This window comes from Drosophila simulans, chromosome 3R, assembly GCF_016746395.2.
Source record: "Drosophila simulans strain w501 chromosome 3R, Prin_Dsim_3.1, whole genome shotgun sequence".
NCBI lineage: Eukaryota > Metazoa > Arthropoda > Insecta > Diptera > Drosophilidae > Drosophila > Drosophila simulans.
Window position 1 is genome coordinate 9,052,391 of NC_052523.2, and position 27,519 is coordinate 9,079,909.

The 27,519-nt window shown below is 39.8% G+C and overlaps 1 protein-coding gene across 2 annotated transcripts in view; it reads left to right on the plus strand.

The window, feature by feature from the left end:
- The window catches only part of LOC6727728 (serine-rich adhesin for platelets), a 49,043-nt gene that overhangs the window by 12,012 nt on the left and 9,512 nt on the right, over positions 1-27,519 (plus strand). Inside the window, exons 2-4 of one of the 2 annotated variants that reach the window (XM_039296041.2) lie at positions 3,048-3,111; positions 9,689-9,730; positions 20,144-20,299. In XM_039296041.2, coding sequence (XP_039151975.1) covers positions 20,179-20,299 — 121 coding nt within the window. In that variant the 5' untranslated portion in view covers positions 3,048-3,111; positions 9,689-9,730; positions 20,144-20,178. The remainder of the gene's footprint in view (positions 1-3,047; positions 3,112-9,688; positions 9,731-20,143; positions 20,300-27,519) is intronic. The other variant, XM_016176544.3, reaches the window with a different exon arrangement.

Sequence of the window (27,519 nt, forward strand, 5' to 3'; positions counted from 1 at the left end):
AACGATTTTTAAATGCAATTCCACAAATGGCCTGGCAGAAACTCTCTGCTTCGTCTGGCATTGTCGCAAGCAAGTTGTCAAAATATATTATATGGCCAGATTAAAATTTTATGCCCAGGCAAAGATAAAATTTTTAAAAGCATTTTGATTTGCCCAGCAAACACCTGGGGGCTCAAGACATAAATCGTTTCATGGTAAATGCATGCCAGTCCATATCAAAAAATGGCATCACGAAATATTTGTATCCTGTAACCGTTTGACAGTCTGCATTCACGGCTACCTCACATTTCAGTGCAGGCATTCAATCTCATCCCGAGTAGGGATTGCCGAGGATTACGAATCCCAGCTACAGCTGCTCCGGAAGTTAGCCAAGTCCAGTTCTTGACCCCCACATAAGTCCAGGAAACTGTTGCTGCATGCCACATGGCAGCCAGACGCACAGACATTCGCATTCGCATAGTTTTGCGGCCTGCATGCCAAAAAGGTGCCCGCTCCCAGGACCTTCGGCAGAAAAAAGATAGCTTCTCGCATACCCTTGCTATAGTTGGGACGGAAACACTGTCAGAAAATGGATGATAGTGATATAACATCACCATAATAAAATTTGTAATAATTAGAACTAGCTTTGTTTAGTGATGAAACGTAATAACTATTTCTTTTAAATTTAAAAGGGGTGTATATTGGCAGCTAGAGATATAAATCTTTGCATGTAGCTTCGACTTTATGTTTCAGTGTAGGGAGTGTCATGTAACTGACTTGCCCCAATTGTATTTCCATTGCAAAGGCGTGTGGGTCATTGCGGTTCAAGAGGCCAAATAAAATTCCTTACAACTCACTAAAGGCTCTTGTTTAGTATTCAAAGCTCCGCATTGTGCTGGCCAGCGATTGCAGTGCATTTCCTAGGTACGACTACTTTCCTTAGATTTTTCTACGTGAAAATCGCAGTCTTCGATTATGGAACGTTGCATACTTGGTCGAACACATGGCATGCACAAAATTTCAGAAATATGCCGTGCCAGTTCGTGTGTGTATCTGGTGACTTGTGTGAGTGTATCCGTATCCGCATCCGTATGCGTATCTGCGAGATTGCCTACTGAAACTCATTTTTTGTGCTTTCCGTCCCAGACGAAAGTCAGTCAATGATACAAACAACAGAAGGGCGAATGGGGAAATGGGGAAATGGGGAAAACAACAGGAAAAAGTCGTAGCCAAAAGCCAAAGCAATGCAATAAACGTAATTACAATTGAAACGTCCCTGGATGAGAGTTGGTTAAGGGACCCAATAACAACAACATGTTTGTCAACTGGCATACATTGGAATTTATCAATAATTCCCATACAGACGGCTCCGTAGTCCTCTCCTTTGGCAATTACACACACGAACTGGTCCTGGACTCATGCTCCTGCTCCTTTGAGTCCTGCTTTTTTTCCAGAACATCCAATACAATGTTCAGTGCACGTGTTCATATCCATTCCGAACATATCCCACTGCCGGGCCGTATTTCATTGAATCGCCTGCAGTTGTGGCATCTGAAGGGACTTTGTGTTCATTTCGATACTCAAATAAAAATAATTTATCGACCAAGTGCTTCAAGTTGCCTATCGTTTAGTTATATAATACCAAACATCCGGCTTAGAAAAGCAATAATTAATACAAATTTAGTGAGCATTTTGCAGTCATCATTCCCTGTATTTGTGCTACCATTCTATTTGCAATTATGTTTAGAGTATTTACTCACATTGTTATAACATGCACTTGTATGACAAGCATTTGGCTGTAAACTAAACAATTTGTTGCAAATAATGGTCAGCTTTAAGCTGTTACTTTAGTTGTGTTGCAAAACTACATTTCCTGGGGGTTTAATCAACAATGTGTGTGAGCAAAAATGAAATCTTAAGCGTTAACAGCCATTTTTATTTTATTCTGGCCTCTTTTATGTTTGTTGGTCTCCTAATGCTGCATTGATACAGGAAATTCAATTAAATCTGCCGAGAATGCTACCAATTGTTTGGCGGAATGAAGGAGATTGAGATGGAAGGCAATCCCTTGGAATATCTCTCCCTAAAACGACCGTTCAGTTCGGAATTAAGTTGTTTTATTTCCTTAAAGTTTACAGAGTTCGTGGACGCTTTATAGAGAACTGGTCTCAAATAATTAAATCTCAAAATTGCAAGAGATTTGCAGTAGAAGCTTCAATTCATTGCCTTAAAGACTGAAGCTGACATTTGATGTTGCCGCTGCGATTGCTGAATTTGCCAGCTTTTTGCCTGCAGCATCTGACAAGCAAAGGTGGCCAGCACCGCAAACTCCCGCGGGCAACATGGCCAAGTTTTCCCGCGATTCCAGGCGGTCTTATGGGTTGCAAGCGGGGGTGGATGAGTGGGTTGAACAGGCCTACAATGCTGGCCAAGTGAAAACAAGCGTGAACAGATCCCGGCCACAACAAAAAACAGGATGCAGTGCTGCCCCGTGCATCCTGCGCCTTTGGCGGTTGCCTTACTGCCCGAAACTGCGACTGCCACTCGAATTTTGAATTACGGCCAGGATGGGCTGGCCGCGTGTTTAGATCCACTTCCCGGCTGCCTTTGAAAGTTTTATGCCCTCACCCATCCGCCATTTGCTGGCAACTTTGCAACTGTACATAAATTTAATTTCGTTTTATGAGGAGGCGCAGCTACATCTTTCAGAACTTATAGCGCACGCACACCCGAAAGGACACTCAAATTCGCCATAAAATCGACAGGAAAAACGATTAAGAATTTAAAAGGGTTTTAAAAATATCACATTGAATTATTACATAATTTTAAATAAGAATAACTTTCTCGTTTACTCTGTAAACTCCACACATACGAATAACTTTAATTTTCAAATGAGAAACTTGCATTATATTTAATTTTTATAACAAGTAAGCTGTTTGTATATGTTAAACTTGTACTAAAGTTGCAGGACTTCATAAGCTTAAAACATATATTTTCTCGATCGATTTTGCTCCGTGTATGCACCACTAATGCAATTTTATTTCCCGCTCTGCCATTTTTCATTGCAGCTAGCCCTTGGCCATTTTGCACAGTTTTCTTTTTGGGCGGCGCTTTTCGGGGGAAACTGTTTCGGTGAGTTAAGTATGAATTATGTTGTTTTAGCGCGGCGCTTCTGAGTTTGAAAACTTATTGAAATATGCGATGGCCGTGGAAGGAGCCAACTTGTGTGTGTCCTTTCGAGCTTAATTGAAAGTTCGGGCCCACTCGAGCGATATATATGTGGCAATATGGAGGTGGAAAAGTTTTGCCTGGCTGTAAATTAGCGACAGCTGTTGTGTTGGCCAAAAGGTAACCGAATTTCCCAGGGCAGCCGTTCAATTGAATTTCCCGCATTCACATTTCACGCAGCCACAAAATGTTTGTCAATCAGCAGAAGGAGGAGCGGTGAGTCTGCGGCTGACATTTGGAAACCCGAAAATCACGCTCACCATCAGTCACATGTAGAAGTTCTATCTTCATCCTGTGAGAACTTTTCACGCACAACAAATTTTGCTAGTGGAAAACAAGTCTGAGGAAAGGAAGTGCAGAGAAAAAATCTAACAAACGCCAGAAATCTTTTGCAGCTGCTCATAAAAATGTCAGAAAATGTCCCCATCCTCCGGAGTTGGAGTTGCAGTTGCTTTTGTGAGCAATTTGTTATTCGATTTTTATATGGCCATGCAAAACTTGAACAGTGGAAAGTTTGCCTCAGCCAGAAGTGGAAACTGAAATAGAAATAGAAGTCGAGGAAGAAGATGTGGCAGTGACTTGGCTGGCACCACGGAAATGGCTTGAAATTGTCAGCTGCGCAATGATGCACATTAAGTGTCAAGTGCCAAAAGTTGTTGACAACAACACGAGTGAGGAATAGAGCTTTCCGCCATCGACATCCATCGTGTCATTCCCCCCAGATGCACTCCTAATATTTATTTATTATTTATTCTCTCCGCCACTTTGCTCATTCGATTTTTTTGGGATTCCCAGACGTGCTGCTTTGTGTAAGCAGCATTCCATAAGGCCGAAAACCCCACCCACTTGTGGTTAAAGCTTCGGGTACAACAATGATGCAATGAGGGCATGCTGTCGCCAATCTCGATATTTATTTACATTTACAATTCCTCTTTGTAGCTGGCGGAATTTTACCGAGTTCTACGTGCTCCCCTTTGAAGTTCGTCAAAAATCCAATATGTTTTTATAACTCCTTCGCGAACTGAGTTGCACTCGGATTATATGTTTGGAGTGCAAATAGGAAAACAGTTTGCATTTAAGCTCATGCGTTTTCATCGATAATCGAAAATAAAAAAAAGAAATGTCGCAGTGAAAATCACTTTTCTTCCGGGCACAAACATGAGTTCTCCCCTTCTTCCAAGCTCATTCAATTGGAAAAGTTGTAAAATCAACAAGTCATTGGCAAACAGCCGCCCAGACGACAGCGCAAAAAACATTGCTGTTAAAATATTTTGCTTATTTGCATACAAAAATACACACAGTGCAGTGAGATACGTATAAAGAATGGGGTTGCATATCTACATTCGGAAAAAATTTTAATGTTTTATATAAAATATAAAAAAAAAGGATTCAAACTTCCTTAATAAGCTTTACTAGTAAATGAGACAATATATTATATATAAATGCAGCATCACCATATTCGAGTCCCAAAATATCTAAAGAATTAAAGGACATAACATATTTTTTAATAACAAATTTTGCTGAATATTTTTATAAACCATTTCGCATCATTTAGAGTCGATCCGAATTAGTTGTAATAATTTCCACCTGGTTAGAAATCTACATACAATTTTGCTCCGTGCCGACAAGTTCCGTGGGTAAGCAAACAGTTGCTGCCGGGACTGGAAATGGCTCCGGGTGGACGTGGACTGAGTGCCGGAATGCCAGACGGACGGACAGACAGTCAGTCAGGTGGCTGATGCTGCTCAAGTGCTTGAAAGAGCTCCATGGCTGGCAGCAGTGCAGAAATAACTATATTTAGAACCGGAAACGGAACCAAGCGCATCCATATGTGCTGGTGAAGCTGAAGCTTTTCTGGCAATTGAAACTGCCTGGATTGTATTTGCTATTGAAAAACATAGGAGGACGATTGGAGAGCATCGGAAGTCCGTTTCCAAAAAAAGGCATTCCCGGCCGAGTGCGCCAACATCAAATGAGCCGAGAAGAGTCGAGCATATTTCAAAGGGATTCGTTTGGCCAACTTCAAGCCAAACACTTTGTTAATTCCATTTTTCTGGCCAGACACACCAATTTTGAATGCATGAGGGCTTAGCTTTTGAAATCAATAAGCCAGTTCAAATATTACACATACGCCAATGCACATAGCTTTGTTTTGTTCCTAAATCAGATCATGACAATAATAGTATTACATAGAAAAACCTAATAGAAGAGTTTAGTGAGAATATACCCTTTACTCTCATATATTTGCATTCAATTTTGATATTTTAGATTTACCCAGCAATGAAATAACAATTAAAACATCATTTTAACATTTCAAAAAATTAATAAAAACATTTTTCGCAATTTATTGCTAAAAATATATTCTGCAATGTTAAATCATTTTAGAAACAACACTAACATCGTTTTGGTTATTTTAAAAGCCAAACATGAAGGGGGTCTAAATGACAGTTAACTTTTTGTTTTGCAAACGCCAGGCGGCCGGACGGCGAACATTTTTGCAATTCTTGTGCAAATGATGCCCTCCGGAAGAGCAGGACACACGGCTCACGGCGCACATGTACTCGGGGAAAACTGGGAAATCGGGAAAATGGGAGGAGGCTGGCTGGCTGGCGCGCGTATCCGCAGAATCAATGTTAAGCTTGTAACGTGCAAAAGTTAATGCCCAGCACGGCCAAAAGAGCAGCAAAAACTGACCACACGGGGCGGCCACCAGAAGCGCAACTAAAAAGCCAAAGCGGAAAATGGACCCAAAACAACGAAATGCCGCCAAAGAATATATGTATGTGCAGAATATATATGCAAAACAAAACCAACCGCGAAAATAATCAACGAGACGTAAAAATGCTGCCATATTTAATAGGAAATTGTGTGTGTACAGAAGGAACAATGCAACTAAAAATTATAAATGCAAAAACGATGCTCAAAACTCCATGAAAACCGAATGAAAATCGAAAAAGCAAACTTCGCATGAATAGATATTGCTCCTACATACAAATGTATATATATATATATATATGAGTGACATAGTGCGGCAAACAAGGGCTTCAAAAAGAGCAGCTATCGTGTACAATATTTGGCTACACAACTTGAATTGGCATTGTTTTTGGCCGCCATTGTTGCATTTTTGTTGTCATTTTTAAGCCAATTTCCGTTCAATTTGACGCTTCCGCTGCGCTTTGCCACACGCCATAAATATAAAATCCTTAAACGAAAGAGGTCTTGAAAAACGCAGCAAATATAATTAAATTTAACAGAGACTGCTCGGATAAGTTTCTTTAAAATAAATAATTTGCTATTTGTCAAAATGTGAAATAAAATAAACGAGCGACTGCAATGAAATGCTAAGCAAATCCAATCAAATTGTCTGTTAATTGCAATGACAGTCGGAAAAAGGCAATGATAAACATTCTGCCAGGGCAATAAAACACTCGATTGGATTGCTTAATTTTATTGCAAGTAATCGAACTGGGAAAGCTAGTTCCTGCAGATGGAAATTATTTTTCCCTTCTGATTTCTGTTGGCCGATTACGAACACTAAAGCTGTCCCAACGAAAAATAATCCAAGGACTTTAATTTAACTTCAACCAGAGTCGAAAAAATATTGCACAACATCTATTACGCGTGTTTTTTAGTTATGCCGCTTAAAATGCTACTAAAAAAAATAACAAACAAGCCACCAGCTTCGATATAAATGCATGGCAGACAAATATAAACATATCAAGTTTATTTTACGCAATTGCACTTTATAAAATCTAACAAAATTCAAACGGAAAACGGAAGAGCTAGAGGGCGGATAGGTATTACATATGAAAAAGCAGACTGCATGAGCAAGCAAAAAGCCACAGAAACAGATTTAATTCTTTGTTTCTGATTCGTAAGGGAGTTAGTGAAATTCACTTAAAGTAAACTAAAAAGTTCACTTTGTTGTAGGATCAAAGGGCTTGAACATTTTTAGCTGAATGCTTTTCATAATTGAAGTATAGGTTTCCTGCTACTCAGCTTTTTCCGGTTTAATTGAGCACGTTGAGCACGTGTAGAGGGAAATAAATTTACATTTTTGAAATCACTTTAAATCCATATAGTTTTGAAGAAAAAGCTTTATTTACATACATACGGGGATGGACCATATTTCTGCACCAGGCGCTCAATCTCATGGCCAGAAAACAATGTCCTTCGTGCCATCAGATCCGTGCACAATGATCCCAAATGCTGTTAGCGGGGGATATGCACTCTTGTTGGCCCAAATATGGGGAGTATTTGTTAATATTTTCACCCGATAGTCGATGACAGTTGCCGGACAATGTCAACAACGCCGGCGAATTGCATAGGTCGCTGAAAATGGCAATATGTATGGTCCATTCAGCCGTAGGGCCTGGATGGATTGGATGGCTTGGTTGGTATGGGGGCGATATGGCACACAGTTGTCACGCTGTTTGCCGGATAACCGTTATTATATCCTACTCCGCCTGACTGTTTGCACGGTTGCACGGTCCCCGTTCGGACTTCGATCCATTTGACATTATGGCAACGCATCAACGGGCAGAGTTGGCAAACTTTCGCCCTCGCATAGGTCAGCAAATTAATACCCGGACTCCGGCCAGAAGCCAAAACGAGGTCGCTGCGTTGCTCATCACCTTTGGTCGGTCATCGCAACTTTTAAATAAGCTCCATTTGGTGCGTTTTAATTAAAAATTGTGCCAGAAACTGCAGTCCGTTCACACTTGGAACAATTTACTCAGCATCTTGGGTGAATTTATCTCGCTATACCCACTTTTGGTATTTCTAAATCTTTATATAAATAATATAAATATTTATTTATTTATTTATTTATTATTTATTTATGTAGTAGATGATTTATGCTCTTAGCTTACACTTTTCTGAGTGCAGAATTTGCACCAAAATTGACCGCTGGCTAAATGTGTGCCAGCGGAGCATTAAAGAAATTTCATTATAGCGCCAGATGGCTGGTGATCCAAACCTATGGCTGTGTGTTTAATGTTTGTACTTCCCACATATACACTCATATGCATATGAAAGCTTTATTATTTCAGTTTCTGCGAAAGTTTCGCTGCCCCATTAAAACCGAAAAGCGAAACATCTGCAGGCCACATAGTTTGAGGGCAAAGAATGTTAATAATTCATAATGAGATGCAGTTCGAAAAGTATTTTATTGGAAAAATCGCATCGCAAAGGGTGTTGAAAATGAAAGGCAGCTTTGGATGGCCGAAGGTGGAAAAAGTTTATTCATTTTCGCAGCTAACACATATCGTTGCCTACTTATGCGGGCACGAACAAGACAAATGTGGGGGCGGCATGGCAACAACCCCTGGAACACACACATGTTGAGCAAATATTATTGCCTTGTATTTCATTTTTATGTTGACTTGTGTCTCAGCTCCCCTCCCTCAGCACAACGAAAAAAGTGTTTATTTAGCGTGTTGCAGCAACACAAATAATTGTCGAACAGCATGTTGCACGCGCGAGTGTGTGTGTGTGTTTTTGTGGTTATTTACGATTCTCGTAAGACGCATAGATAAATATTAAGTATACGCAACATTGTCACGTCACAAACTAATGAAACATTGCCCAAGGCCTTGGAATGAAACGCTTCAGAATTTATGCTGATGGAAAACTTTAAACGATAAACCATCGATAAAAACCGAACGCTGTTAGTTTTTCGAAAAATTCAAACGGCAACAGCTGGGCGAACAAGGCAAACCTAATGCATATATTGTGCCACCCATATATGTACACTGAACAAAATTGGATCTTTCTTGAGCTTTTTTTAATAAAGTATCTATGACTTTATTGTTTTATGACTCCAAGAGCTCCAATGCTGCCATTTTGAGCCATTCACTTCAAGGTATAATTTGGCAATTCCATTACAGATAGTATATAAGCTGTTTCTTTTGTGTAGATACACATATACTTGCATGCCTATCTATGTCTGTATGCCATACACCAAAAGTTAGCTGCTAAAGGGAAAATAGGGAAAAAAGGCAACCGCTGTTCACGAAAACTCGCTGATGCTCCTGCTGCTCCTGTCTGCCAGTGTCCATGTGCGCGTAAAGTCCATTAACATGAAAGGCAAACAAACAGGCAGCCAGGCCAGCGCACACTTTTGGACACTTCATAAACAAGCAGGCACAAAAAATGGCCCAAAAACAAAGCCAACCTCCGAAAAAGCGAAATTCCAGCTGCAGTTTGCTGGCGAAAAACTTTCCAAGAAGAGTGTACACATTTTGAGCCAGAAATTTGAGGCGGAAAATTCGATTTTTGGCCACAAGCAAAACGTAAACCAAACCAGAATTATATTAATTGAAGCATACCAAAAGGGTAGAATGCAGGTAGTGTACGAAAATACCAATCATTGATTTGGTTATTAATTGCGAGCAAACAATGTCTAATGCAAACCACTTGATTAAACGGAACATGTAATTTTACGTCGAGAACTCATCAGTGTATTTCCTTTATATTTCAGGTGTCGGAAACTGAAGAACTCCCAAGGTTGCGGGCCCAAAAGGTAAGAGATCTCGGGCTAATTGAAGGGGGCAACTAAGGCAACTAGCAAATAGCTGGAATTCGGACAATTATTGTTCCCAGCATTGGTTAGGTCACGCCCTTAAGCCAATCAACTAAGTCAACAATACGCATACGCCATGTATGCCCAACATACACACGCAGGCTGACCCGACACGAAAATTCAAGGCTTAAAATCTAACCAAATAAAGGGATTGTGATTGTGAGGGGGCAGCAGACTGACAATTATTATGGGAAATGTTTTTTGGGTCTGGGAATGTTTCATTGAATACAATGGCATTAACAACAATAACAAAGATGCGCACACAATCGAGCAAATATTTAGTGAAGGGAAATAATTTCTAATAGGTTTTCCTTCCAATTGAAATCGGATATTATGTCTGGATGAGGGTTCGTGTCTGTGTGTGTGTGTGTGTAAGTGGCTGATTGTGTTTACGCAATGTTTGGTAGAATTACACACAACTCCATGCAAATATTTGCCCTTCCTTTGGTTTTGGGCTACAACTTTTTAATTAAATATATGTATATACATCCCGCACTACAGCTGCTAAGCGATGGCTTAATAATAATAAAGAGTATATTGTTTTTCCATTTAATTTGGCTTTAAGTCCCTGCCCAAATTCAATCATTAGTTATGCGAAGCACAAACCAGTCAGTAAATTAACCCAAACTAATTTCCAATGGGCCAAAGTGAAGGGAGACCAAGAATTTAACCATCAACTGACGTTAAAGTTTGTCCGGGCGAAATAAAGCTGTTGAGTCGCATAAAAAAAAACAGGAAAATGATTGTGAGCAAATATTCCGGACGAAGTTCCTTCAGCTTCAAGGAACCAAGCTATATGCACACATGTGTGTTTATTTCACACCTGAAGTGTGATGAAAATATGACAACAGAACAGAAGCACATCCCACCTGAAGACAGGTGCCGAGTGAAAATTCTCCTGCTCTCTCGGCATCTTGAACGTGTGACTGTGGGGCATTCGTGCTTGAAGAGTTTTCTCCAGCGCTCAGCAAACAAACATAACTTGAAGCTTTTCTTTCCATCCAGTTTTTGTGATTGCACTTTGAAAAACATCAACATAGTAAAGGTGTCCAGGACTATGTTGGTTTTTTTAGACAAACTGTTTCCATGCTGAAAATCAAATTTTTCTAAGGAATTCAAAAGAACTTGTAGTATCATAACCAAATTCAATAAAAACCTTACAAATCTTACTGGCAGAATATTTAAAAAATACATAACTTAACTTAAAATATTCGTAAAATAGAGAATTAATTTGATAATTGACATAATTATTTCCCAAGTGCATAGTCCTTGGCGTTTGCCCAACATTGCAGATATCAAAATCATTGTCGTTTGTTGATACCGATATTGTTTTCATCCATCGCCAGCACATTGATTGAAAATGCAAATAGCAAAAATAGTTGGCAAATATGAACAATCAGTTTGGCATTCAGTTCCCTACTGTTTGTCGTTATTCAATAGCAAGCAGCCTTCTAGTCCATTCCCAATAGCTGACACTCGAATAATCTTTGCCCCTTCATCGTGATAATCAAGTTAATCGACAGCATTCCCCTGCAGACGTCAAAAAATCCGACAAGTCACCAAAGTTTACCCAACCTTCAATCTTCATATTATGTTATTTCCCCCTATTTATAAGCATTAGCTTGATCATCCAATGGGAACTATATACACACGTGCAATAAAGAAAAAAATGCTCATTTAATGCTGTATGAGAGCAAATATTTTTATGGCCTTGACAAATCAGTTTTCCTGGTATTTTTTATAATAAGCAGCATGACAAAACGCCAAACTCACCCACACAAAAGTCAATTGATTGGGCAGCTGCCGAAATTCCTTAGGGGCAGAGGGCGAAGCTCGATGGCAAAAAATAGAAGCCGTGCAAAATTCATTCAAACATGGCCCAGATTGATTTTGGAAACGAAAAAAGCACAGCAAGTCGTACATACAGTTGAAGTCAAACTACTAGGATTTTATATACATTCAATCAGAGTAATGCTTATAAATATTATTCGCACGGGAGTCTTAAATTCCTTTTAATTAACTTTTTTTTAAATATGCTAAAGTGTTTTAAGCTATTTTCAGTATGAGATATTTTAGTTATAATACTAGCAATTTGCCACTGGTTGTACAAGGTCCCGGGATATATTTCAAACACACTCACGGGACGGCAAAGAAAAAAGAGCAAATTTTGGTTGCCTTTTGTGAGTTGGTTCTCCTGTTGCGACAGCTACACGGCATTTATAAAAATCATACGCCCTGTTGTACCAGCAGCACACGGCAAAGTGCTGGCAGGACAAAGGCAAACGGCAATATATTCGTATCGCTTGTCAGCCAACATGTTCGCGAACGATTTCCGCATACGTAATGTCGATTTTGACAAAAACTGTCACCTTCTCGGTGGAAGCTTGTGGCTCATAAAAACATTGCCTTCTTGGCTTCTTGGTTCCGGATGTGTTTGAAGTTCGAGGCGCAAAATCAGAATGAATATCCATCATTAACAGGCCTAATCCACTTGCCGCCGATGCGTTGAAGTGTGAAGGATCCGCCCAGTTAAGCAAATCACTTGGCCATTGTCTGGATGGCTTTCACCTTGCCAACTTCTTCGAATTATTGCCAATAATTAGAGGTGACACGAAGAATCAAAGATCAATTCATTGACAATAAGTTACGGAAACATTGATTGATTTTGATTGATTAAATCGGAATAAATGGATTATCATAAATTTATTCATTTTGAAATTGTCAATTCATACGCAAGATATAGTTTTAAACAACCTTTTTCCTCTGTTTGCAATAGGAATCATTGGCATAGAATTCGACCTAATTTATTAATGGTATTTAATTGCTGAATTTAAAATTAAATAAAGATAAAAGCTGCAAAAAAATTACATTCAATTTGGCGGAAACTCTGCCACCCGAAAAATACCTGCTCAAAGTTGTAAGTTGTCATTCGGCAGCGCTTACACCTACGAACACATAAAACGCACGTCAAATGCGACAGGAAAACTTCAGGACGACAATTGAAGGGGCGGTTGTGAGTGTTTAAGTGTGTGGGGCGTGTTCGTGGACAAGTCCTTCAATCGCTGACGGAAAAAACTTTGCCCAATTTAAGAGGGCAGAAAAAGAACCGAGTGTGCGAAGAAAAATCAAAGGTGCACCGAGAAATAAAACGCACTTAATTTCTATGTTTTCTATACAATTTTATACAATATATACAATTTTATTACATTTTTATAGGCTTTGATTAAAAATAGTATGTTCCTAGGCTCATTTATAGTATTTAACCACTTTGAAGTGGTTATTATTTTCAGTGTAAGAACCGAAAGAGATCAGGCATTAGTCAAGCTTTGCCAGATTCCGGCCAAGTTGGAGTTTCTATCGCCAATCGCCCCCTCGTCACTTGGCAACGATTTCGAGCCTCAGACTGTCAATCAGCAGTCGTTTTGCTTGTTTTTTGTCGTATTTTTAGGTCAAAACAAAAAATCTAGACAAACAGACCAACTAATTGGTTGAAATGCAGAGCAGATCAGCAAAAGAACATTTTTTTTTTTGGGTCTGCCAAAAAGTTTCACGCTTATTACACCAAAAGCAAAACAAAGCTACGCGGAGCTGGAAAAAACATGGAGCAAAAATGGCGAGAAATTCATGATTCATTAGGAAAGTCAGGCGAAGACAAGTGCGTAACTTTTCAGCCACGTCTATTGGCAGTTGGCTTGGCTAATTTAAATTCTTTTGGCGCCGCCAGAGACGCAACCACCGCGCCTTCGAAGGCGGACTCCTATTGGAAGTAGTCGGGCATGACAGCTCCTTAAGCGCCTGAGTGATTGACATCAAAAAGGTCTACGGCAGAATGAGCAGATAATATAATGAGCGCCAACCCACTGCGAAAAACCTACTAACACAAAGATTAATTAAGGAAAAACCGAGCAATACATTCATAAGTGAATCAATAAATGGGTTTATTAATTATAAAAATTTACTTAAACATTTAAATCACAGCAAACATTTAGGTAGTTAAGTTTGCAAATTCAATTATTTATATTACTATTGATTTAAATATGAAGCTCTGAAGTTCATTCATTAAAATTCGCTAAGTGCACATATGTTCGCTTGTGGGGCATATAATTAAAATTGCTCATCATTAGAAATTTGTAAATTTGCCTAAGCTTGTTGCCAAAAGTTTAAACAGCGCTAAAAGATTGAATGAGAGGGCAGTTTGTCCAAGCGGTTTTTCGTGTTGTCCCTCAAAAGGAAGTTTTCTAAGCCCACTAATGATACACAGAGAAGTAAAGCCGTTCAGAGATGAGGGAAAATGCCCATATTTCCGGAAAAGTTGTTAAGGACAACGCTCTCGGCATTTGTTCAAAAGGCAATTTAAAAATAAAAACGCAGCATCAGAACGCAAGCAATTCTTCAGAAAAGCGTCTACAGTTTTCCACCTTTTTTTTCGGCCATCAAATATTGTGTGAAATGAAAGCCCAACTTATCCAAAACCATCCCATCTGACAAGCGACTTAAGCAACTGGCTAACAAATCTCACTAAATGCGAAGACAAAAGTAAATGAAATTGCACTAAATCTACGGGGAATTTGTCTTTGGAAAATTTCAACCTTTTGGCCCAAAACTCGGTGGGGTTTCCGGGGATCTTTCAAGGATTGCGAAGCTGGGCTGGGGCTGCCATCATCAAAAAGGTACGAACAGGCCTAGGCCAAAGTGATAAACCGTTTCCACTGACATTGCATATAAATCTGCGACAAAGTTGCGTCTGCCACGGATAGCTCCAAAATCGTGCCGGATTTGTCACGCCAAATCGCTGGAAACGCTTTGGCCTTGTTTATGCCCAACTTTCCTCCCACTTTTCCCTATTTTAGCTACCAAATTTCCCACAGCAACAACAACATGGCGAGAGAGAGAGATGGTCGTAAATCTTTGAGTAGCTTATCTCCAACAAAACTGTGCGCTTTTTTAATTCGCTGGGAAAATGTATGCAAAACAGGGCCAGGAATATCAAGAAGAAATGAAACCGAAAAATGCACAGAGAAAATGCTAAATGTTTATTTAAAATGAGGCACATGTTCAGCGCGGAGCGGAGAATATTATTTATAGAAGAAAGCCGGGATAACAGCTCTGGAAATTAGGTTAGCAAAGGCAATGTTTCACTTTCCGTTTCCGGTCTTCCTTTGGCCAAAACTTAGATCAACAACTTGTAAGCCGCTTTCCACTCGACACCCGGACCAAAAACACCAAAGAAAAAAAACGCAGGAAAAACAAAAGCCAGAAATCCGCTTTCACATTTCCCAGCCATTTATCATAAAATGCCAACACAATGCCACCGATATGCAGACAAAACCAAATTCGAAGATTATGTCTTCAAGTTGATAAACGAGATGTCACCGAAAGAATTTTGCATTGTAGTATTAACACCTCGCCGAATCGAATAACAAATTGGTTTATTGAAAGGGCCCAAGAACAGCAAACAACATCAAAGTTTTGCATTTAATTTGCCATTGTTTTGACTGGTAATTAGGGTCCTATGATGAACGGAGAAATCAAAACACGAATAACAATGATAAATCCGCACCAAGATAATTCGATGAATCCATCAGACTTTGATGTGCCAAAAAATAATTGCATGCAAATTTATTTTAATGCATATTTACCCTCGTAATTGCTGCAAATTTACGTTTCATTTAATCGACGTTGTCAGAAGGACCAAAGCAGACCAAATGAACAGCAAGATGAGACAGTCGACTATGGAAATACCCTAGAATTTTTGAAAAACACAGCAAAGCAGTCAAAGTATAATTCCTAAGTTCTAAGCACTTTCCACAATATAAACGAATTTATCAGAGCAGCAAAGTTGAAGCTCGTAGTTTTTGAAAGCTGCCAAGTTTACTATCTTCTCAGTATAAACAAACTATATACTATTGGAGCACTCGATTTATTATTATCAATTAAGCAGATAATCCCACCATGAAGTTGACATCTTTATGAGCTCGGCCAGCCTCTATCGAATACAGAATATACCCCTTTTTTCACTGCCAGGCAGTCAAATGGCGACCATGAAAAAGCGGCAAACAGATTATAACTCCCAACTGACATTTGGGGACTTTATTATTTGGCCATTGAAAAATGCGAGACTATCCGCGGACTGGCTTTTTCTTTTTTTTTGTGTTGGTTTTTGGCGAGGGGTTACGGCCTGGGGTTTCGGGCTGGGTACCCAAGTGGATTTTAATTTTTCAAAGTTAAACAGCGTCGGCGACCCTTTTTTTCCGCCGCCAAAGGACCTCGCCTGACTGGACACACTGGGAATTGAGGACCGAGCCATGTTTGCAGGATTGCCGAGGCCGGAGCTTCATTGTTTACCTTCGCGACTTTGCACTGATTGATCCCTTGGGAGGGGCTCAGCACGCCTCGATTTCGCCGGTCTGCGATGGGTATAATTAATTTCGCTTTTTGATTTGCGATTTGTGAGCGGGCCAAAGCATCGAATTGTCACGTAATTATATTTGCGTTAATGATGTTTTCGGCCGCCTCGTCGCGACGGCCAGCGGAAAAGTCAATTAATATTTTTGGTGTGCGAACAACAATTTAGACCGTTGTGTGACGCGCTGGTCGACTTTAATTAAAATGCTTTTGGCCGCCGTTTCACTGCATGCTGGGATTTTTAATTTTCATTGAAATCGTGACAACCGATTTTATTCCACCGTCTTTGTTTGCATTCCACTCACTCTTTTTATCACACACACACACATATTTTTGCGGGCACGCGACTTTAAAAACCCGCAGCCAGAATTGTTCGAAATGGCCAGAAAAATGTTTGGCCATTAAATAATTTAAGCATTAATTGGCTGTTAATCTCACCTTAATTTGATCGGACAAAACTTGTTTTGGCTTTGTTCTCATTTGCATTCGCTACTGAAACTGAGTGCGTTTTTAATGCTTATTAAGATTAATTTAAGTTATTATTAAACAAAGAAGATAAGTTATAGGAATATGAGAATACCAAGATAATGGAAACCACAGACATTTAAAGAAAGTTAGTTAATTATTATTCCAATCCTAAGTAGCAGTGAGAACACTACCACCAGCCCTAGATTCCAAAAGCTAATTTTTAATAGTTTTTGACCACTTTTCGTAAATTATGGCAGAATTCGTGTAGCTTTCAAATGAAAATTCCAAACGGAAAATGTGAACAACCTAAAATAACATCACACAACTAGTTAATAGACAACACGAGTGCATTTTCAATTTTCAAGTTGTCCGGCACTCGACTGTCATGCTCGATGGCTGACATTATTCTATAGCAAACTTTACATAAAATATATATAAATATATATAGGTATATAAGGGTGCGAAATGCGATGTGTTGCACTCAAGCGTCGCCTCACGTGCTGCATATTCATGTCCACTTGTCTGGAGTAAAGTTGAGGTATAGATTCTCTGCACAGGGCAAAATTACAATCATTATTATAAGTATTAAAAGTATTAAAACTATTTAAAGTACATATTTAAACGTAACTTTTCACGTTGCTACCACAAGATGAATAGCACTTCTCTCACGTTTGTTAGTTTAAAGCTTATAGTTATAGTTTAAAGATTTCTGTTATCGAAACATTTAAGATAGTTTTATATATATATTAGACTTCCTGCTGTGCGCAGATAGCGTTGCCATCAGTATGAATTACTATTAATGGCGAGCAGTATAAATTAAATTTCATTACATGACGACGTCAATTAAAAGCATGTAAAACTCAATCGGCAATGACGTTTTTTAAATGCAGCCAAGCCATCATCAAGGAGAATCAGATCCCTGGCCCGCGGGGGAAATAATGGGAGGTGGTCGGCGGAGCATTGACGTTGGCTTAATGAGTCGGCAAATGGCTGATAAAAATGCAGAGTGAATATGAAAATCGCTGCCGCTGACACTCGTGACGTCGTGACGCGGCGCAAAGTTCTCGAAACTGACAGGAAACATTGATAAAAGCGCCAACTGACATTGCGTAATGATGGTGCGCCTTAATAGCCGGCTCATTAAACCGGGCGTGCATTAAAAGAAAACAAAAAACAACAGGACACAATCAGCGGCAAACAACAAAAAATATGATAATAAATAGGTTGAATATTAAAAATCACACTGCAATGGCGCACAAAAAATGAATTAACATCCATCATAGGTTTTTTTTAATCTAACTTCCGCGCCAGCCATATTTCACATTCGGCGATATTAAAAATCTAATTAAAACTTAAACAGCATTCAGTATTATACACTCGCTGTGCAGAGGCATTTTCGCAGTAAAAATTCGTTTAAGCCAAAAGCCCATTAACAATTATGACTTTCCTTTGCCGCCCAAGTAGTTGAAACTTGAAAGGAGGAAAATGCACTGGCAGTGACGCAGGCACTGCCTTTTCTTTATCCCCTTATAAAGCCCAACCCCACCCACCCCTTTGGCTTTGTCATAAGTCGTCGACAGTTTTTGTCCGGCTGCCCGACTTTTCCGATTCGCAAACTTATATATTACTATATATATTATATATAGAGAGAGAGGGCCAAAGCAGCAACATCGGTGGCAACAACGCTTTGGCTTTGCCTCATTTTCAGTTTTACTTTTTCAAGTTTTAATTCTTTGAATTTTAATGACTTCTCGTAATAAGTTTTCATTTCTCATAATTTCTTGGGTTAATAGAATCTCTGCAGTTTTATGTGTATGGCTGCTGCCACACTCCATGTAGAGCAACTTTAAGTTCTATAACCGTGGGCTATGTGCGAATTAAGAATTTTGGGAACCATTAAGATTAAACAAAAGCAGAGTGCACTTAAAATACAACTGAAATTGGGGGACACCAGGTATCGTAACAAACACTGGGACATCAAAATTGTTTAACCTTTGAAAGATTCCCAATCATTGATCACTAAAAGAGAGACCCTTGCATTTAAACTCCACACTTAAGAGCCATCAATGGTATATTTTTTGTCTTTTTGAAATACTTACGTTTTGAAAGTAAAATTGATTTCAATGAACATAAACTCAACACCTTTAAGACCACTGTGCCCAGCTCATTGAAACTTTTTTTGTTGCAAAAACTATAAGAAAATTGCAGAAACTATAATTATGGAGTTGACACAAAGTCAGGCAGCAGTTACAGCGACCAGTGAAAAAAGCAGACGACAATAATGACTCGGACGAGTCAAGAAGCGATGGAGGGATGGGGTCCTGCGGCACGGCGAAACAGGACTATGTGGAGTCCTTGGCAGCCATGAATCGTATCGGAGGGGAAGCACTAGAAATGCATAAAAGTCGGACTGCATAAAGCGCAGCAGGACCGCAGCAGTTGACATTTATGTGGCACTGTCACTGCTGGCTTAAAGTAAACTTGGCCAACTCAAAATGGTCGAAATGGGCGAATGGTTGGTCGGTTGGTTGGTGGTGTAATGGTTGGGCTAGAAGCGTAGTGTGAGTGGGCACATCTTGGGTGTTCTGTCCTTGAGCAGCGCTAAATACTTGGCTTCTGATTGCCGCGCTCGGCGGTTGTGGCTAATCATAAATTCAAAGGCTGCAAAAGTGCAACAGCAGTAACAATTAACTTATTAAATGGCGGAGACAAAAGCCGAGGGAATGTGAGCATGGAAATCGTGGAAATGAAACCGAACGAGGCGTGAAGATGGCTTCCAGGGGGTGCAAAAAGTTGTCGCGAAGTGGAAATGAAAATGGGGACACTTCCTCATGCAATACACCTTCCTGCTCGCTGTACAAACGCGTAATTTAATTTCCCCGATCTCGGTGGAAATGGCACTTACATTCCTTTAGGGATAAACCTCCTCCTCGAATTGTTTATAGATAATATATTTTTGATTATTAAAACTATTAAGGCACTTTCTTTTTGTGGAATTAAATAATTCAAAAAGAATTCCGAAGAATTGTTTGCAAATATTGTTATTTCATTTCATTTCATGTTATTTCATCTTAGTTCATTTTATATATTTGTTCTTCACTTACAAAACATTAATTCTAATAAATAGACAGTTTTAGCTTATCCTTTCGCTTAGCATTTATTAATAATTTTCATTACATTAAATTATTTTGTTGCCCAGTGTACATAGTCACCTCCTACAAAGGACTCTCTCCGATTACTCGAGACATTTGCTAATTAGCGAAATTGATTTGGGTTTTATGGTGCGAAAAATTACGCTGCCTGTGAAGTGCGGGAAACTTAAAACTGGTTGGGGCGAGAACCAATTCTAATTGAAAGTAAATGTTTTTGGTTAAATTCACCGAGTGCCGTTTAGAAATCAAACTGTTTTGCCCTGGGACGGGGAATTTCAAGCAAATATCTCAACACTTATATCCGTTCTTTTCGACACTCTCTTTGCAGCTGTTGTGACATTTTTTTGGCAAAGCAGAAACGCAATGGCGCCAAAGACGCCGCCATTTTCACAGCTCGACAAAATGGCGACAAGGACATCCACATCCAGTTGGCTCTGCCGCCTGCTGCTATTCGGCTTTTGCATTGGCGCCGCCGCCGCCCGAGGTAAATATCCATAAACATTTATACAAATTCATTCGCAGCTCCATCGCATAAAATGCGCCAGCATAGATAGCTTTTGTGGCTTAAAAAAAAATAGCCATATTTATACAAACGTATACTATATAGCCGGGTGCATCCGACAAATGAAAACAGCAACGGCACCTGCGGCCTTATGCTGTACAAAAACTAATTATGTATCTGTCAAAATCGAACGGGCAAACAATGCCTTCCGCTTGTTTCGGCGTGTGCATCGAATACCGCACATAAATATTATTAATTAATCTGATAGTTTCGCTTTAAAAACGGCATGAAATTCAATTAAATTTATTTTCGGGCATGGGCAAGAAATCATTGCATATGGCAGACCGAATATTTTTAGAGAAATATATTAATATCGAGTATTAAAGTCAATGTCTTGATATAATTTATGTTTTTCAATTTAGAAAATCGAACTCTTAAGTTACTTTGTACTTAATGATATTCTTTAAAAATTGCTGATCGAAAGTAGTAGTAGTAGTCAACCAAACTTGAATAGTTCAGTAGCTGTATCAGTATCAGTATCAAATCACACGAAAACAGGATCCCCATTCCACGAAATTAAATTTCCACCTGCTTTTTTTCCAAAAACAGAGTCAACAACAAAATCCCCAAATCAACTGAAATGCACAAAGTGGCAGAGTCAAAAAAAATCAGTCAACATACACATATACATATGTATATATTTATCAAAACGGTTTTGCAGTTGACGGTAGAGCAGAATTTCACGTGATATCAGTGGACGGTTTAAAAATCAGAAATTCCCCAAATCGAAGAAACGAACGGCTGGCAATCATGCGAATTTTATTGCAATATTGCGACAATTTTTATTAAAATTTTAGAATTTTCAATTTATTTAGCACTTGAACCAGCAGTCGTCGGTGCGCCCGGTCGCCAGAATTCTGCTCTTTGATTTGTTGCAGCTGCGTGAAATTTGGCCAGCAGATATTGGCCAGTAACGGAACGGACACTGTACGTGATTTGATTTCGCTTTACATGCCGTACTCTTTCCGTTTAGTCAGCACAATATCGCCGCTGGCAAGTCGAAGTATTCTGTAGTTTTTTGGGAATTTGAGGGATTCAATGCAATTTGTTTGGTCATTTAAAGCGAATCGAGAGCGAGTGGGAATCGAATGTGCGGCTAATAGAGTTCCGATTGAATTGGTCATTTCGTTAATATTTTGTAAAGGCACATCAAATGCTTATCGTCCAGACAGGAAACGGCTCTGCCGACTTTTTGATACCGATAACGACTTTTTAATACACTTTTATAATATTTAGATGCAACGTTTTTAAAATCATCTACTATCTCAGTTGTTCTACACCCAAAGCTATTTAAAGTAAGTTTCTTGTTTTTCAAAAGGGTCTTAACTGAAGGCAGCACCTTCAGGTTGTTCATTTGCTTCCTTCTCCAGTCGGCGGGTCTGTCAACACGGTGACAAGTTTTGCCTTTGCGGCCACCCCCAGTTCTTGTGCATCCTGTGTCCCTGGCCTGCTATCCTGCCATTCTGCCATCCTGCTGTCCGGCTGTCCTGCGTCTCCTGTTGACCCAGGCAAATGCTAATTTTATTATGACAAATGCGCCGAGTCAGGTAGAGAGTTTTCTACTTTCAACTTGCTGTTTGGCAATCACAAGTCTAGACAACACCGGCTCCTTCCATCAAGGAGCCGCCTCATTTATTACGAACGCTAATCTAACAACAATCTGCAAAGTGCTTCGAGTCTTTGGTTCGTTAGCTTTGGCTTTATAAACGATGCTCCCGCATTTATCCCATAATCGGAAACAAGCTACCGTCTTACCCACAACAGCTTCTAAATCACGCCCCGCGATGGGGTCTCTAATTGAAAATGATCACCGGTTTCCAGCGGATTCGCCCCACAATTACTTCCTAGCTGAGCTCAAACCTAAGTAGACAGTTTGTTAGCCTGTTGAACAACATAAACACACCTCCTCCTTTAGCAACGCAAGCAAACCTGAAATTTGAACGCAATGAAGATCTTGCAACCAGTTGCGGATATAAGTATCTGAATCTATGTATCCGCGCCTGCGTTCTGAAGCTCCTTCTTCTGCCTGCCTCTGCAGAAGATTTCCCCCACTCCGGTTGTCAGCTCTAATCTAAATAAGCGATTTGTCTGTGCATAACTTTGGCCCAAGACCAAGCATCCAGTCACATGCCAAGAAGTAGTAGTAGAAAAAAAACAAATATTCAAATATCATACAAATTCTTAAGTTAAATATAATCATTTTTATGAAGATACATATACTTCCCAATCTCATGAATTTTATCTGAATACGCTCTAAATATTTTTTTTTAATTTTAATAAATCTTACTTTTTTTCTCTGTACTGATATCTCCCAGTGCACAGTCGTTTGTGCAGCAAGGAGTTAAATAATAATTTGTATAATTTATACTAGCAACTCTTTTCCTGCGCAAGAGGTAGAATTTACATGGCGATAGCTTCTTATGGCCAACTGATTTATCGTACCGGGCGTGGAATTTCCTTTGGCCAAGTAGTAGGGGCATAAATAATTAACACGTGCATAGCTTGAATTGCAATTTGCGACATGCTGTTGGCATTTTTATAGAAAATTGTTGACTCTTTGATTGTCCACTTTGAAACCCAAGATGCTGCGATTCTATTCTTTTCGCAGAAGTAGCGAATAAAAGCACTTCCGTAAAGTTCTCAAGTGTGGCGCTTTTGTTCTTCCCAAGAAGTTCACTGTCTGCCTTGGACAGTCGAAACGTTTAATTGTTTATTCATGACATTGTTTTGCTAGCTAAATGAATGTTAATGACCTATTCGGGGGATATAAATATTTAATTGATGGGAAGTGTTGAGCTACAGCTCTTCAAACTCAATTTGAATTTTAAACTTGGAAGGCTGTATGGCCAAATAGAAAATAAATAGAAAATTGTAGGAAAGTCAAGGATACAGCAGTTTTTATATATCTACGCTTGTATTTGTTTTCTGATAAACAACCTTGATTGAACCACCTGAGTGTCACATAAAATTAAGCTAAGGATGCACTAGTTCCTCGTCGCTCAACGCTGGTATGTTTTATTATTATTGACACACAACTAATGCAATAAAAAAGTTTGGTCTGACATAACCATAAACAGGACAAGAAGAACTCCAATTGCCGCAACAGTGGGCAAGGATTTGGGGTCTCATCAGCGGCAGCTGCTTTGATTGCCGCACTCCAAGTTTTGCCAGTTGCCACAGCTGACTGTGCCAACAAATTCAACTAATTGTCAGCAATTCATTTACAGGACTCTATGTAACTTTGTGCCCCACTCCTTTGCCGTGTATTTCAGTAATTGCTTCAGCACAAGCGTCTTCCACTTTCTTGAACATGCGATATGTACACCTACATCACCTATTTCCCGCATCCAATTGTGGCTTGTTCCTTGGTTGACGTTGAAAGGAGTTAAAAGGACCGAGGACTATGAAATTTTACACGGCGGTCTGCTTGTCATTCAATTTTTAAAGGAATATGTTTTAAAAATATATATATATATTTTTTAAGGAAGCCTAATTATTGGTACAAATTATTTAAGGTTTGACAAGTTAGATTCGTGTTCTTCTCTAGAGATGTACTACTGATTTACAATAGGTTCGCTTAATTATTTAACTTTTTAATACAAAACAAAGGCTGCTTTAATTAAATCAAGCTAAAATAAAGGAGGAGCCTTTTAATTTGGCTCATTGCCTTCAACCAAAAACGACGGATTGCACACGGAAAGGCATTTCCAAGAAAGGACCACCGACCGACTCCTTTCCTTTAAACAATTTCGCTTTAGCTTTAGCTGTGCTCGTACATGTTGTAATTGTTATTATTCTGCTGGTATTGCAGCAGCTTAATTGAAAATATTGTGTGTGTCTGGCTCTTTTGTTTGGATGTGTTTAGCTATAGCCGGGGGCCTCCTTGTGCGCCACTCAACCACTCCCTAAATGAAATTAATTGAGGACCCCGGGGCCAAGCGAACACACTCCCCCAATTGGCAACTAAATTTGCGCCATACATATGTAACTTTTTATACGCCCAATATCCGGGGGCTATTGTTGCAGTATAGCCAAACTATGGGTATGAAAGGGGTGCGGAACGAAAGGGTGTCGGCCTACTGCGATACTCGAATACAATAGCTGGAAAGTTGATCAATTGTTCGTGGTACGGGGTTTTCTTTGGCATATGTGCGGCTCCTTTAAGGCAACTTTGCGGAACACTTTCGTTTGCTTTAAGCCGAATAAATGTACGCAACTTATTAGCCATTAAAACGAGTTTGTATTACAGAAAGAAAGCAGCAGCCAAGACAAACAATTTTCTCACATGTCGGTCAAATAAATATGTAACTCCACCGTTAAAGCCACGAAATTTGAGGCATCGACACTGAATTTGATGGGAAATTTATTCGTTATGCCGTAGGAAAGAAACACAAAGTATGTGGGTGTGTAAGCGGAGCACGAAGCCCTCCTAATGACATTAGCTTTCACGCAATGTGATTAACTGTCTGAGCAAATTGAGCAGCAAACAAAACATCAGGTTGCCTGGCACACAATTCATTACATGACCACCTCACCGCCAGATCACCGCTATACTCGTATATATATATATGCGCCTATATATCTTTGGGGCAGGTGGAGGCCACGAACTGCCTGCTAACACGCCATAATCCCACGGCAAGGACATAATACAAGTCGGGCAGGAAAACTCCACTGATAATAATGCAGCTCCAAGGAGGTCAGCAGTGCCAAATGAAGTAACTTGGCCGGGCCAAGTGACTAGTATCTGGCCGAAAGGACTGGATAACCGGACACCCAGTTAAGTCCCGGCTAAGACGAGCACGTTCCACTTTCGAGGAAGCCATGAACTGACCTTCACCTTACGGGTTTTGTGGCTCCGCCCACTGCGTCGCCCACTTAGCGCTGTAAAAGCCTTTGCTGCTGCTTTCATCATAATTTCAGTTAGCAGCAGTAGCGAAATGGCCAACATTGTCTCTGCGCGTGTGCTTTTATGTGGACCGTTTTCGTAGTAGTTGTGTGCGTGTATCCTTATGCAATTAAATTAAATATTAAACTTAATTACACTGGGAAACTAACACGGCACGGCAGCAGTGCCTGAGAGGGCCCGGAGAGCGCTCCACAAAGGACCTCCTTCGTCCTGTCAAATATGCCCAGCACCAGGCCTCAATAATGCAGCCAGGAATGTAAGAAATAATGAAAGTCAATTGTCAGTCAGGCCATCGCTAGATTTTTGCCTCCACCTTCTTGGATGTCCCGCGTCTTGGGTCCTTTCTTCCTGCCCAGAAGACGATGCTCTTATCGTTGCTGCACTGGAAGAAAAGATTGGCAACAGATTCAATGCCGATTTCCGCCAAATGTAACGGTCTGGCCTAATGAAATAATTATTGAAAAATAAGTTGTCTGACGAATTAAGAGTATATAGATCAAGACTTGCCATAGTGCTCAATCGATTCATAAGTCTATATAAGTTATTTAGTGAATCCTATTCGTTTAAACACTTCTTCCAGTGTACCTTAGATGCTTTTGCCTGAAACCGTAATGACAATGTTGCTTTCATTTCGTGTTCCTGTTGCCTGCTAATTGAATTTAATGTAGTTTAATTGAGACGAACGTGATTGTAACTAAAAGCGCTTTATGCTTAATTTACCGGCAGGATGACAGGTCCTGGGAGCCCAGATACCCACCCTCCCATTTGCAACGCCTCCTCGGCATGAGTGCGGGCGCCTCTAAATAGTTCAAATTCAAATTAATTGCTCCTAGTTAAAGGCAATTCCCAGCGAGATGGTTGCGAGATGGGGAGTCGGTTTCGGGTGGTAAAAGGCATTTAAATATTTAACATTTTCCTGCCAGCTGTCGTCAGCTTCTCCGACAAGTTTATCCAGCGCAGCCGCATCGCCATGAATAATGCATAGTGGCGATTGTGTCACACGCTGCGTATGAGTAATGACTGGAACTGCTGGCCAAAGCGAAAATCCTAGCGAACAATCGATGTCCTCAAGGACGTTGCCAATATTAAAATTTGCTCGAGCGCAGCGCAGCGCGAAATTCAAATGCATCTGGCGCATCGCATTTGAAATCGGTGCCGAAGTAGAAAAAAAAACTCAAAGGAGACTCCAAAATGAAGCCCGACAGATGCCAGAATTAGCGAGAAGTTCACTCATTTTTATTTTCTGTTTCATTTTCATCCACTGAAGCTGTCAGAAAGCAGTAGCACAGGATCGGGACAAGCAGCCGTAGAGCACTGAGAAAAAAACGATATAAATTTATTAAATTGTTGTCTTAAATCAATACAAAACAATGTGTGTTTTCAAAACTAACATTATAATTATAATGTTTTATTTAAAAAATACAACAGTACTTCATAAGCTTGCTCAGCTTCTCTAGTAAAGGCTTAGAAGGACATTTTTTCACAGTGCATTTGCTGGAGCTGTAGAAAAAGCTGTCATCTTAGAGAGAGAATGGCTAAAAACTGTCAGGCTGCATAATAAATTGAATTTCCTGTAGCTGGTCATTTGCCACCATGAAATTTGAGCGGAGCAGGCGGAACTGAATGAAATGGGCGTGGCATAAACATGTACTTGAAATGAAAATACGGCTCTTCCACTATATCCCTATTCCGGAATCCTGACCATCCGGACAATCCGGCCAACACGTACGTCCACTCGCTCGTTTCAACACGAAGGCACAGGCGTAAAATGCCACCAGAGGCAAATGAAATTACCGAGTTGCCAGTTGCCAGTTGCCGACGATGGGCGAGAGCTCAAAAATCCAAATATCATATTTACAACTTGCAACTACAAAGCCCTCGGGAGTTTTCCAGATGGAGCGGGACAGGACAGGACAGGACAGGGATAGCGATAGCGATAGAGCAGATGGAGAAAAACAGACATGGAGTTAAGGATATTAAAGGATGCGACAAGCTTCTAATGTCAGACTGCTAACTGACATTCGAATTACCCCTTTTTATGGCACTCTCTCTAAGCCAAGTAATGGGATCAAGTCAGTAAAATCATTTAGCCAGATGGTGAGCTTTAGAGTTCGGATCGAAAAACAGTAAATGCGTGCTCAGTAGGGAACTTAAAGAACTTAAGTATAAATTACATCTTAGCTCTAAAAATTATATAAAATGTATGAATATGAATGTACAAAAAGGGTTAAAAAGC